Genomic DNA, 11,599 nt, shown 5'->3' with positions numbered 1-11,599 from the left:
CACGAGCTGGACAACAAAGGCAATGGTCTATTTTCCCCGTCGTTTGCATGCCTACCAAAGTACAGTAGTGTTGACGATTGGGCTAGTTGGTCATTCATATTAACGGAAAACAAACAGCGCAAGGACAAGGATAAAAATTGGAGTTTTTATCTGTCCTTGTCCTTGCGCTGTTTGTTTTCCTCTAACTACCAAAGTAGCCACCACCATCTGGGATACGCTTAAGCGACACGATGCTCAACTCGAGGGGGTGTGGTTTAGGCCTTTTCTGTTCTTGAATTGCTGCATAGGTCCCTGTCGTACATCGTATCCTTTGGATATCCACATGCTGCTATGAAGGCATAGCGGCAAGCGGTGGGAAGACTTTCGAATAGGGCTTCTGCGAGGTTAATCTTTTCCTCTTCTGCTGTTGAAGCTTGTTCGCCACCACCAGCTTCCCTGGCCGCTACTTTTGTAGGATTCTCTTTTTGGATATTATCGGCGCGTTGCAACACTTCTTTCAACTCTGATTCCTGTAGCCAAAAGTCGCATCCTGAAAAAAAAAAAAAAAAAAAAAAAAAGAAAAAAAGGTTAATGGGATGATTATTAGTTACGAATATTTTGGTGACAGTAATGCAATGGCCCTATTCGGGCTCTTAAGAGGTACTAAAATCAATAAATAAATTAATTGCCACTTTAATAAGGACAGCAAACAGGGTGTTTCAAGGAACGCTGTCGACATCGCTCCTCGCTGGCAAATCGCTATGTGCGCTAAGGAAAAAAGCTGGTATCAAAGTACTAATGGCAGCCTTTGGCCCTCTAAACTAAAATGTTGCTCCCCAAAAGGACCATCTATTTCAAGTTAGGTACATTTTGCAAACGCTGGGGACTAACTGCGCTTGACTGGGTCTAACCGAAAGGCGCGCGCGAGCAAAAACAGCGGTTAGTCATCATCGGACAGGGTGCATCTGTGTGTTTTAATCCCCGAAGGCGAACGAAATGAAAGCTAAGAAGACAGCTGATATTTTGCTCATCTTGAGGATCGGCGCGACTCAGCTCAGCACGGCTGAAAGTGTTGACCAAAACTGGCGAATTTCTTTGACGTGAACGATCGTTCAGACATTACATGGGACACTGACCTTCGAGCGTTATGGGAATGTGAGTTAACGATTGTGTTTACTCATACACCCCAACTATCTCGTCACAATTTATTGATATTTGAAAAGTTCCATTAACGCGATTGGCCCCACGCAAACATATCAGCATTTATCCAAACAGAACACCTCTGAATACTATACTTCGTCTCATCCTACGATGGACTAAAGGCCAAAGCCACGGGCCGCGAGGTCCAATCACGTTCCACTCTAAGATATGACACGCATTGATTAGGTATGGACGAATGGTCCTCCAAATTCAAAAGTGCTGCATCTTTTCATAGCCTCGACACTGCAAAGAGCCTGTATGTCGTATTTTTCTTCGAAATGTAAAATTGTTGAGTCACTCAGTGCTATTCAATCCGAACCACAGTCCGCTCCTCCCCATTAGTGATTCGAGATGCGGGCACCGATACGGGCATCGAAGCGAAATACCACGCAACTTCTAAGTCGCTCGTGATTGGATCTGGCGGTCCATAGCTTCTGCCTTTAGTCCATCGTAGGGTGAGACGTAGTATAATACCCGCGTCCCACTAGAGTGACGTACAGAAACAAAAGACAACGGCAAGACTCAAACCAGTCTTTCGCGATTTGAAAGGCTTTGTGGAGTAAAGGAGGCTATGCTCAAACACGAGCATCATACACGCGAGGGTATCTTTGGCAGGCTTGCAATCGTTCGTGCTTACTTCGCGAGCACCGAACGACTAAACGCCTGCCAAAGGTACCATCGCCAGCATGCTGCATGGGTTTGAGGCTTGTCGCTGTCTTTTGTCTCTGTCTGTCGCAGAAAGAACCACGGCAAGTCGGTTTCAGTCGTCTATCTCGTCAGTCCGAACTGCATTGGTTCGTCATTTCGCTCTCCCGAAGCGTCATTCTGGGATCCGGTTTGGATCTGCGGGGCTGCAGCACTGAGCTTGATCTGTCCTCAAGTCACAAGTCAAGATATCTGGATAAAAATATGTCGAAGTACTTCTGTGTACAACGTGTATTCATTTTCTGCGGCTTTGGAAATTGTTTTCACTTTGAGAGCGTTCTCTATCTCTAGGTTGGAAAGCGCGTGACATGCTGTATTTTTTTTTTTTTTTGCCACCATGGGTGTGTTTTTTTATGTAGCACAGAGATGTGAGATTCAATTGAATGCGGTTACCTTATAAAAGTGAGCGAAACGCGAATGCTGCTGACTGCTTATTTTTTGAGTGGCAGGGGCCGCTTGACCATAATAGTGACTTTTATTCGACCGTAGACTATAACTTTCGCGCTGCTAGCGGGACCTGGTGCAGTCATTTTGAAGCATAGATTATGCAGGTGCCCGCTGGGTCTGTAATCCGCGGCGTACTGTCAATTAAAACGCTTAAATATGGCTCTGGTCTCTTTCCAACAGATCGCATGTTTTATGGGAATCGTTGTAGCGCTAACGCAGCCTATACTTGCTATGTTATTACGAGTATGTTATATCTCATACGTTTGTCGAGCGATCAGGTATTTTATACTCTTAGTGTTACTAACGATACCAATCTTTCGCGAACAGGTAGAAAGCTTCCGGTGCCCCAAAACGGTGCTTGGACCACAACCGGTTCGGACAGACGTGGCAGTGTCTACGTCATCGTCGACGCAAGTGCACCCTTCGGAATTCCGCCTTGGCGTGGATTCTACCACTCAGGATATTCGATCTCGGTCATCCTAGAATGTGATGTGTATCTACGAGGTATTTAATCTACACGTTAGACTCAAAGTGTGTCATTTTGTTTCTTAGATTGCACTACAATAAGCAACCAGAAGACTAGCGCGAGGCTCGCTTCTTCACTTAAGTCGAAAAGTACTTACAGCGCGATGATTTAAAATTTCGTGGCTCGGGACAAAATGTAAAGGATAAAATTTAATTTTCAGGGGTCTAACTGCTAGGTCGCAACGTTTAGTCCAAGGGGTCTAAATGCAAGGAAGAAACATTTAGTCCCGGGGGCCTAAATGCAAGGGCGCAGCAATTAGCCCGAGGGGTTTAAATGCGAGGGCCCAAAAGTCAGTCCTGGGGGTCCATCTCTGAGGGAGTAACGGGAGTGGAGCAAAGGTTGCTCTCGTCCCCGTTGGTCTCCCAGCGGACCAATGGTAGTGACAGCACGGTTAGTCCCCTGAGGGACTGAGCCGCGCTCCATCTTTTCTTAGAGTAAAATAGGTTGATGTCATATTGGTCTTTGTCAAGGGGTGCATTTAGAAGAATGAGTAACGTTCAGATACGTTTTAAATTACTTGTGATCAGCTGTATTCTAAATTAGTACATTTTAATGTATGGTTTCAATTGGAATTCTTTCAGGCAGCATTAACAACTACTAAATCAGCTCAATTCACAAGAATAAAAGGGATCCGCAGCGTTTTACAGCGTTTGAAAAGGCACTCAATTTGGACACATCGTAAGGTGGCCGAATATTTACAAAAAAGCGTACAAGGAACCCAACCGACTTCTACAATTAAATGAACCATTGTTTTGTACAATAGGAGGTCTCTACCACGGTTAAAGGCCACAAAGACGTGTGCGAACTCCGGGACACGTGGTCTGTGTGGGGCGTTGAGGTTGTCCTTTGAATTCCATCTCTCTGGGACAGATATGATATATACCATCTTTGTAGCGCTGGCAAATATGGCATCTATATGGCAAATACCATCTCTCTGTGAGCGATGGCATATACGCGGCTGTGTCAATAATGTTTAATCTTAGTGATGTACAAACTAGCTCACATTCCCACTTTACCACAGTTTAGTAGCTGCGATTTAAACGTTTTGCGTTTGTCCCCCTCTTCGGTCGTCTCCGGTTTTTTTCAAGCATGTGAAAAGCAAGCAATCTGAATCTACCCTCCAAATTTTTTTTCTTCATTTCAGCTTGATTTTATAATCTAAACTGAATGCGCGGATCGCAGGTCGGATGGGGATACAAATATGCGAATGCAGATCGAATGCAGACGCATTAATTTGAAGCCATAAAGATGCGGTCCGGGCACCCTACAAAGTCTACATATAGGGATATATATATATATACGGTGCGGATGATTAAAAGGTTACCCAAACAGGGTTCTACTTATGTGTGTGCTTTCAAATACCGTTGGAATTATTATATATCTTGGCTTGTTTCGTTTCTGATTACCGCCAGTGAACTATCTTTCTTCGGTTTCTCTATGTTTATGAGTGAAATATTTTTGCATTAAATATAGTTTTAACCGGCTTACCTCCTTTGAGAAGAGGAGACCTGAGAATATTGCATGACGGCTGGTTGTAGACCACATAGAAGTCAAGGTAATTAACTCCTTCCACAGGTTCCGTTGATGCAGAATCACCTTGCACAGCGTCTCGTGCGGCCCTCACTGCGTGCGAAGAAAACGTGACAGGGTACCGCCGTACACTTTCGGAAGGCAGAAACAATATTGGTATACCCCATGTAAGCTGAACTTACCCATATCCGATAGCGGTTTGCTTGAGGAATTGCAGGAGTAATCACCATACTCGATGTACATGTTGCTTCCCAGAGGTGTTGGTGTCTTACTTGGAGTGCCTAGTTTTACGATGCAAGCAAAGTATATACGTGTAGAATGTATATGAAAAATAAATATTTTTGGTATTGTATAGGTAAAATAGCCTAATCTCACGAATACAAAGTGCTAATAAGCAATTCTTCACCAAGAAAGTGTAAGCCGTAGAAAAAATTGTGAGCAGCAGCGGAGGCTTTATTTTTGACATTTCAAGCAGAGCCTGCTCTATTTCAAGTGTAGAAAAATACACTTCAAAAAGCGCAGGCTCTGCTCGAAACGTCGAAAATAAAGCCTCTTCTGCTGCTCAGACTTCTTAATAGTCTCATGAAGTAAAAACCACTATTATACTTGAAAGCCAACAAACATAACTATCTTTTCGTTCAGGAAACTGAGCGCTCAAAACTAATGGTCGCTAATTGGATATACCGGGATCAATATAGAACATGAAACCCGGTTTCGCGGCCCATATACAAAAACCACGCATAGTAGACCGCTGAAACTCTGTCAGAATATGACGATAGTGGTGGGGATATGATGCTAAAGTTTGGGAACACCTTACCAGGACCAGAAGATCTAAGGGAAAGTAGAAATTTCAGGATAAGCCGACGTCCCTCTAAGCCCGATTTTGTCAAAACAAGAAGTGATAAATGTGAGCGCCTGTGGCATTTAAAGTGGTAAAACAACCTTGTCAGCAAGAAAGCAAACAATATTCCCTTTCTTGTTGACGAGTTTGTTTTACAGAAATAGGTACTACAGGAATCCTAAATATTATTTCTTGTTTTGACAAAATTAGGCTTATATGAACGTAGGCTCGCGGACCAAGTTGGAATTTTTTTTTCAAATTATTGTAACCAGGTGATGTCATGCTGCCAAACTTTCATATCCTATCCCCATCGCTAGTGGCATAATATGAAAAAGCTTCAGCTCTCTGCAATTCGCAGTTTGTTTATGTAAGCCGAAAAACTTGGTTTCATTTTCTCTATAAATATTGGTACGTTATTTGACAATTTCTTTAGATAACAATCAGTATTTAGTTACAGTTAATAACCAAAGTTTCTTTTCTAGACAGTATGAGAATTGTGTCGTACATTATGAAAGAAAATTGAAACTCGTATAATATTGTTTTCTTCTTTCTTTCACAGTAGCCGCAAGACCTTATGTGTAAAATTTACGATGCAATATTTTTGTTAAGCGTTTTTTTTTACGTTCACAAGTTACCAATATACTTTTCCCGTTTGGATTTGAAGAGGTATCCCATGGACTTCAATGTCATCTGGTTAGCATTACGTTAGTGTTTATATCTAAATTATGGCACTGCCATGAACGAAGTCAGGCAAACTGGCTTATGCCGTCTAACCACTAACACACGATGTTGAACCGGATTTACTTATTCAAAGTATGTTAAAACGTTCCTTCATAAAAATTAGTTTATTATGTTAAATATGCAAAATTTATTGTATAATGATCTGCCCGAACACATAGACCTGGGTGGTTTTTTCCAACCAAATATTTTCTCCATATATAAATCATCACATTATTTTTTGTCAGTATATATTTACCTGTTATAACCATCAGAATACAGTCCGCTTCGGCCTAAGATCTGTGTTGTATCTAAACGGAAGCCTAGATTTTTTTAAAAATTTTAGCCTATACAGGTGAGGATCATTAAAATGCTATTTAGTATTATTTTTGGTAAAGATTTAAGATGATTTCCTGCCTCTAAAATATCCGTATTACCCTAACTAAAAATAAACTACTGCATGAAGCTCTCATTCCAAGTAGCGACCGCCACCAAGTGTTCTGGTAACCTAACCACTTTCAGAGACCATAAACCTAGCTTAAAATTATGCTTTCTTGTCAATAATGACTTTCATTCATTTGAATTTGAATCCTGACCTCTGCATCATGTACCTCCTCAGTCTTTCCTATCTTTCAAGTAAACCTACAGTGCAGGCACGTAGTCAGGGGGGAGGCCCATGGGGTCCGGGCACCCCCCCCCCCCCCCCCCCGAAATCTTCCATTTTGCATGGGTCCTCCTCTCCCCCTCCCCCTCATACAGCATTTTGTCATGGGTGCACATGGCCCCCCCCCCCCCCCCCCCCCCCCCGAAATAAAATCCAGGCTACGTGCCTGCTACAGTGGGAGATAGCGAGATTAACTTTTACGAGTCATATCCCTGTTCCTACGCCATTGGCCTGTAGAACACGTTTTGTGATCACTCCTCCGATTCTGCTCATTTTATTATGTATATCTCGAGTGTCTCTGTGCTTCTCTACGTACAAGGTAAAAGTGCCGTACAATACAAGGTGTAAACAATTATTTGATTGAGGAACTCGTAAATTACTGCTCATATCTCATGTACCATAAATATATTTAAAGTAAATAGTTAGTTACACTGCTCCTATTTTATCACTTTGTATGTGTCATTGTTGATATTTCGGTCAAATTATAAGCAAACCACAAACATGTTTTAGAAACATTTAGTGAGGGAAGTGCTTCAGAATATATTGTTTCCCACCCACAAATGAAGGACAACCCTCCCGTGTGCATTTCAGTTTATTCATTAGAATTGTTTTCGGGGGACTGTTTTATGGAGCCTAGTTTTATAAGACATAAAATATTACTTCTGCTAAAATAATATTGAATCATAAATTTTAAAGTCACATACCGCTCAAACCTGCACGTATGACGTTTTCCACTTTGTAGCCGGTTTGATTCAGAGCTCTTACTTGGTACTTTAAGGTCTCGCTGAAATAGAACAATTCCCTTTTTATTCTCGTACGTAAATAATTGATGCAGAAACAAAATATTATTGCTTAACTACTTCAAATTTATGCCTTATATGGTGCCTCAAACACGTCTGCGAAACTAGTGCTGGTCGTGTCTTTAATGTGTCTGTTCAATTATTTTCTGCCGACGTCACATTTGTGTCTCAACTTCTACTGAGAGAGAAGTTACGAGCCGCCTGTACAGCTGTAGCTTACCCAGCAGTCGGCCAATCTAGAGAAACTCAGGCACGCTTCACAGTGTTTCGTGTAACGACGTTGATGTCTTTTGTTTCCTTTGAGCTTGAAGCAGATTTCGTTTACAAGACATACACGAGTGGAACACGGTGAGATATCTCTACAAAATCTTCAAATAAGAAGCCATAAAAAATATACCTCGCGAGACTTGCAAATACGGTTTCCTTAAAAGCACATTTTTATACCTGCTCAGTAACACCTCCCCTATGCCCCCTTCTACTTTTTGTTGTGTTATTCGTGTGTATGTGTGTTTTTTAATACTGCACAGAAAACAAAATTAGGCACGTTCAGGTTTTCGCGCGATATTTAGTTCGTTTTTAGAACATGTATTTAAGCATTTTTTTCAGTTGGGCTATTCCTTTTACCTGAAATAAGAATAATGGCGATGAGGGTCCTTTCTCCAGATGCCTTGAAGACGACATTAGGACTTTAGGAGCCCTTTTATGAAGACTTCAGTACATCGAATATATCAGTGGGAGAATTCTTTCCAGCTCTATAGTTATGCTGCCCTTGGTTAAATCCGGCTACCTTCAAGTACCATATCACTAGTGTAATGCTTGGAATGTGCGAAAATATAACAGATTTCGCTTTCGCTTCCCGTGGACCATAGGCAGGTATCATTTCGCATAAAAATGTGGATTTTGTTTTTAGAATCTATTAGTATATTGATTTTATTATCTTATTTTTAAAATATATTGGCCAAACTCTCCGTTACACACAAAAATACTCGGTTACAATCCTGACCGATACGTCCACAAAATTAGAACTGGTGCAATATTTGTTTTTCGTGAAAATAAATGAATAGCGGCTTTCTTTCTTTTCTAAGAACCACGGGTGTTTTTGTTAGTATGAACAAGCTAGCAAATCATAAGGAACATCAGTGACAAATAGATGGCGTAACTCAAATTTTATTCCTCCAACGGAAAAAAAAGTTCATGGCTTAGCCACTTCAGAATTGGTTAATTATTTTATGTAGAAATTTTGCAACTGTCATGTAGTAAAGGTTAAGTTACAGTTTAGAAATCATTCAGCATTTTTCAACCACAAAACCGTCAAGAATCGGACAGTTGTTTTCTATGGCATCATCTAATCTTTTCTAAAACCAAACTTTTATGCACGATATTCCAATTCAACAAACGGTCATATGTTCTAGCGAAGCTTTTTAACATTTGAACCCTCATCAAACATGAGTTCATTAAAAATACTTACTTATTTCGAGAAGTCTTGTTATAATACGTTCTCGTAAAATTTACAATTTTTGATGACTCATCGTGGAGAGTTGCTGTAACTCGGACACAAGTAATACTGGGTTCGTGGTTTTTTGAGCGAAACATTAGGACAAATGGATCATCCTTTGTTTTATTAATGGCCTGAAAAATAAAATAAATGTTTTTGTTATCAAGTATAAAATAAAGCTTGAGAATTTGGTTTTAGCTCTCATTGTTTATGAATGCATTCGGAATCATTATTACGCAGTGATACAGCAAGATGTCCACGTTTTCCTTAAAGCTGACCTACAGCCTTATGTATTTTGCTGCACTCTCATACGCCATTGTATGGCTAGCTAAATCTGCTCAGATATTATAATGGAATATTTTCGTGGGAAGAACAGAGGAATGGGACCTCTCTTTTTTCTAAACCGATGCGTGCCATAGGCTATGATTGGACGAGAGAAAAATAGTAATCTTATGCGCAATCTACTTATACTTAAAGTAAGCAATGCAACAACGATTTCCATTTACAACGTTTGTTTTAACAGAAACTTGACAACGACGTCTGGCGTAGTAATTACACTGCACAACCACGTATTTCTAACCACGAAACGGACGATGACATTCACTAAATTGGCACTTCTCGTGTTCAGGGATTCCCGAAACGCATATTGCTTTAATATATGTCCTCCTGCCCTTTGCAGCAAACTTCATTCTCCAGCGGGTGTGGAGCTCGTCGAAAAACTTCTGGAATGCAGTCTTTATGATTATAATCAGTTCATCTAGCGCTTTGCTTTCCATTCCCCTTCTCGAGTAATAACGCCATCGATGTCGACGTGCCAGCTCATGAAAGAGGGACAAGCTGCCGGGGCCGAGATCAAAGGAGCACAATGTGTATGAGATAACGTCTGATTTTGTTCTGGCTCTACCACTTCAAAGATATAATAGCGCCAAAAGCTACCTCTTCGAAGGTAACGGTATAAACCTACTCCAATCTCACAAAGTATTATCGTCAATATTTGAAGGAAGAAACGTATTTCTTTTCATCAAACAGTAGATTTTAAATACATTGTAGCATATATTGTTCCTAGGACTTCTCCGGTGTCTGAAATTCCCAACAGTGTGTTTCACCATTGGGTGCACATCTGAGCTATATATAATTATATTACGTTTCTTTTTTGTGAGAATGAGCATCAGAATTGTGCGCAATCCAGATGCTTTTCAAAATAGAAAAACAGAATAAAAGTGATATATTCCAGAAAAATAAGCAGTGCCCCATGTTGAGCGCTGAAAAACCTGCCATATTGACCATTTTCCCTATTATCACAACCTCCTTAGAAGGAAATTTTAATATTTCAGCACATACTTAGACAACAAGAACAATATATTGAATCAACCATGAAGAAGGTACACAAAAAAGGGACGGAGGCAGAGAACAGTTCCCTGTAGGGAGCAGTCAGTGGGCAGGCAGTGAGCAGAGCCGCCTTTCCTCAAGACTGAGATAGGCGATGTAACTCCTGACGCAGGCATCCCAAACCTTTCTCTGAAAACTTCAGGGCGGAACAAACCGCTAGATTGTACATTTTGATTAAACACTCCACTAAGAGAAGTTGTTTTTAATTCCATAAAATTTACTATTGCTACTGGATTTTTGTCACTCCTAGCAGCTTCACCAGGGACGACAAAACTCAAAAGGGCTTCAGCAGAAAATTTCCTCTCATAAAGACGTTCAGTCAATTCTTTTTTAATTCATTTTGCATCATATACGAACTACGATCACTGGAATATATTCAAAGCATAAATTCAACGTTTTTAAAATTAAAAACACATCAACAAGTCATGATTAGCCATCGCTATATTATGAGCACTGTGAATTTTAACGCTATTGTTTATTAGTCATTTGAAAAATAAGTGTTACTTTCCTCCCAAATATATATATATATAGATAGATAGATAGATAGCTATTTCGTTGATCACATACCTTCCAGGCGCTTTGGAGAGGTAAAAAATAAGGATCGTTCAGCACCGGGTTGTTTTCAGGGTTTTTTATGGTCATTTGTGCCTGCCAGGCACAAGTAGTGGCGATGCAAGCGAACAAAGCTGCGTACAGGAGACCCATTGGAACTGCTGCAACTATAATTTGAAGCTGTTCCGGGATCCCTCTCGTGCCGCTTTTATAGCTAAGATACGTAGACGTACTTCTTAAATACACTTCCAATTATTTAAACATCGTAGGTGCGGCACGCCTTTGCTAAGGAAGAACATTATAGACTTTGCTGCTTATGTTTTTTTGCGCAATATCGCTGCTCATTTCTGCAAAACCTTACACCTACATGTGTATTGTTGTGTTTGTTTCGCAATAAAGCGAATGCTGCTGGAATTACAGCCACACCTTCAACACTTGTACATATAAGTTTGGGCTTATTCGTGACGTCAATCGGACCACGAACGACAACGACGAGGCATCGAATCCAACCAAATGCCACGGGAGCGTCACGTCACCTTCGGGGAGGGTAGTGTGACGAGCGGGGTGCGTATTGTCACGTGATACTTTCACCGCGCTTGATTGGTTGGAAGGGCTTGCGGCGTCCGTTGTGGTTTGTCGTAAGGTAAAAGGTAGCATAAAGGCTTTACACTACGCGCTAATTTGTAGAAATCTTTGCATCGGAAGAAACAGAGAACACACGTGAATTAGTGTGAAACTGAAATAACTTTTGTGC

General features: G+C 40.9%; 1 protein-coding gene across 1 annotated transcript; it reads right to left on the bottom strand.

Annotated features, from left to right (window-relative positions):
• Window positions 1–254: 254 nt before the first annotated feature.
• LOC115310198 lies at window positions 255–10,998 on the bottom strand. The gene is made up of 6 exons (XM_040217480.2): window positions 10,861–10,998; window positions 8,878–9,038; window positions 7,314–7,393; window positions 4,570–4,668; window positions 4,346–4,480; window positions 255–529 (listed from the first exon to the last, which is right to left on the bottom strand). The coding sequence occupies exons 1-6, from the start codon at window positions 10,996–10,998 to the stop codon at window positions 255–257; spliced, it is 888 nt and encodes a 295-aa protein (XP_040073414.2).
• Window positions 10,999–11,599: the final 601 nt, after the last annotated feature.

This window comes from Ixodes scapularis, unplaced genomic scaffold (assembly GCF_016920785.2).
Source record: "Ixodes scapularis isolate PalLabHiFi unplaced genomic scaffold, ASM1692078v2 PGA_scaffold5__190_contigs__length_132052651, whole genome shotgun sequence".
Classification (NCBI taxonomy): domain Eukaryota; kingdom Metazoa; phylum Arthropoda; class Arachnida; order Ixodida; family Ixodidae; genus Ixodes; species Ixodes scapularis.
The sequence above is the reverse complement of the archived record's forward strand: the minus strand, read 5'-3'. Positions and strand labels throughout refer to the sequence as shown.

What these genes read in the sequence shown, in the direction of transcription:
- LOC115310198 (XM_040217480.2), bottom strand. Translation starts at nt 10,998, where the DNA reads ATGGGTCTCCTGTACGCAGCTTTGTTCGCTTGCATCGCCACTACTTGT. An exon ending in CTCTCCAAAGCGCCTGGAAG is followed by an intron (nt 9,039 to 10,860) that starts GTATGTGATCAA and finishes TTTATTTTTCAG; the next exon opens with GCCATTAATAAAACAAAGGA. An exon ending in CAAACCGCTATCGGATATGG is followed by an intron (nt 4,481 to 4,569) that starts GTAAGTTCAGCT and finishes CTTCGCACGCAG; the next exon opens with TGAGGGCCGCACGAGACGCT.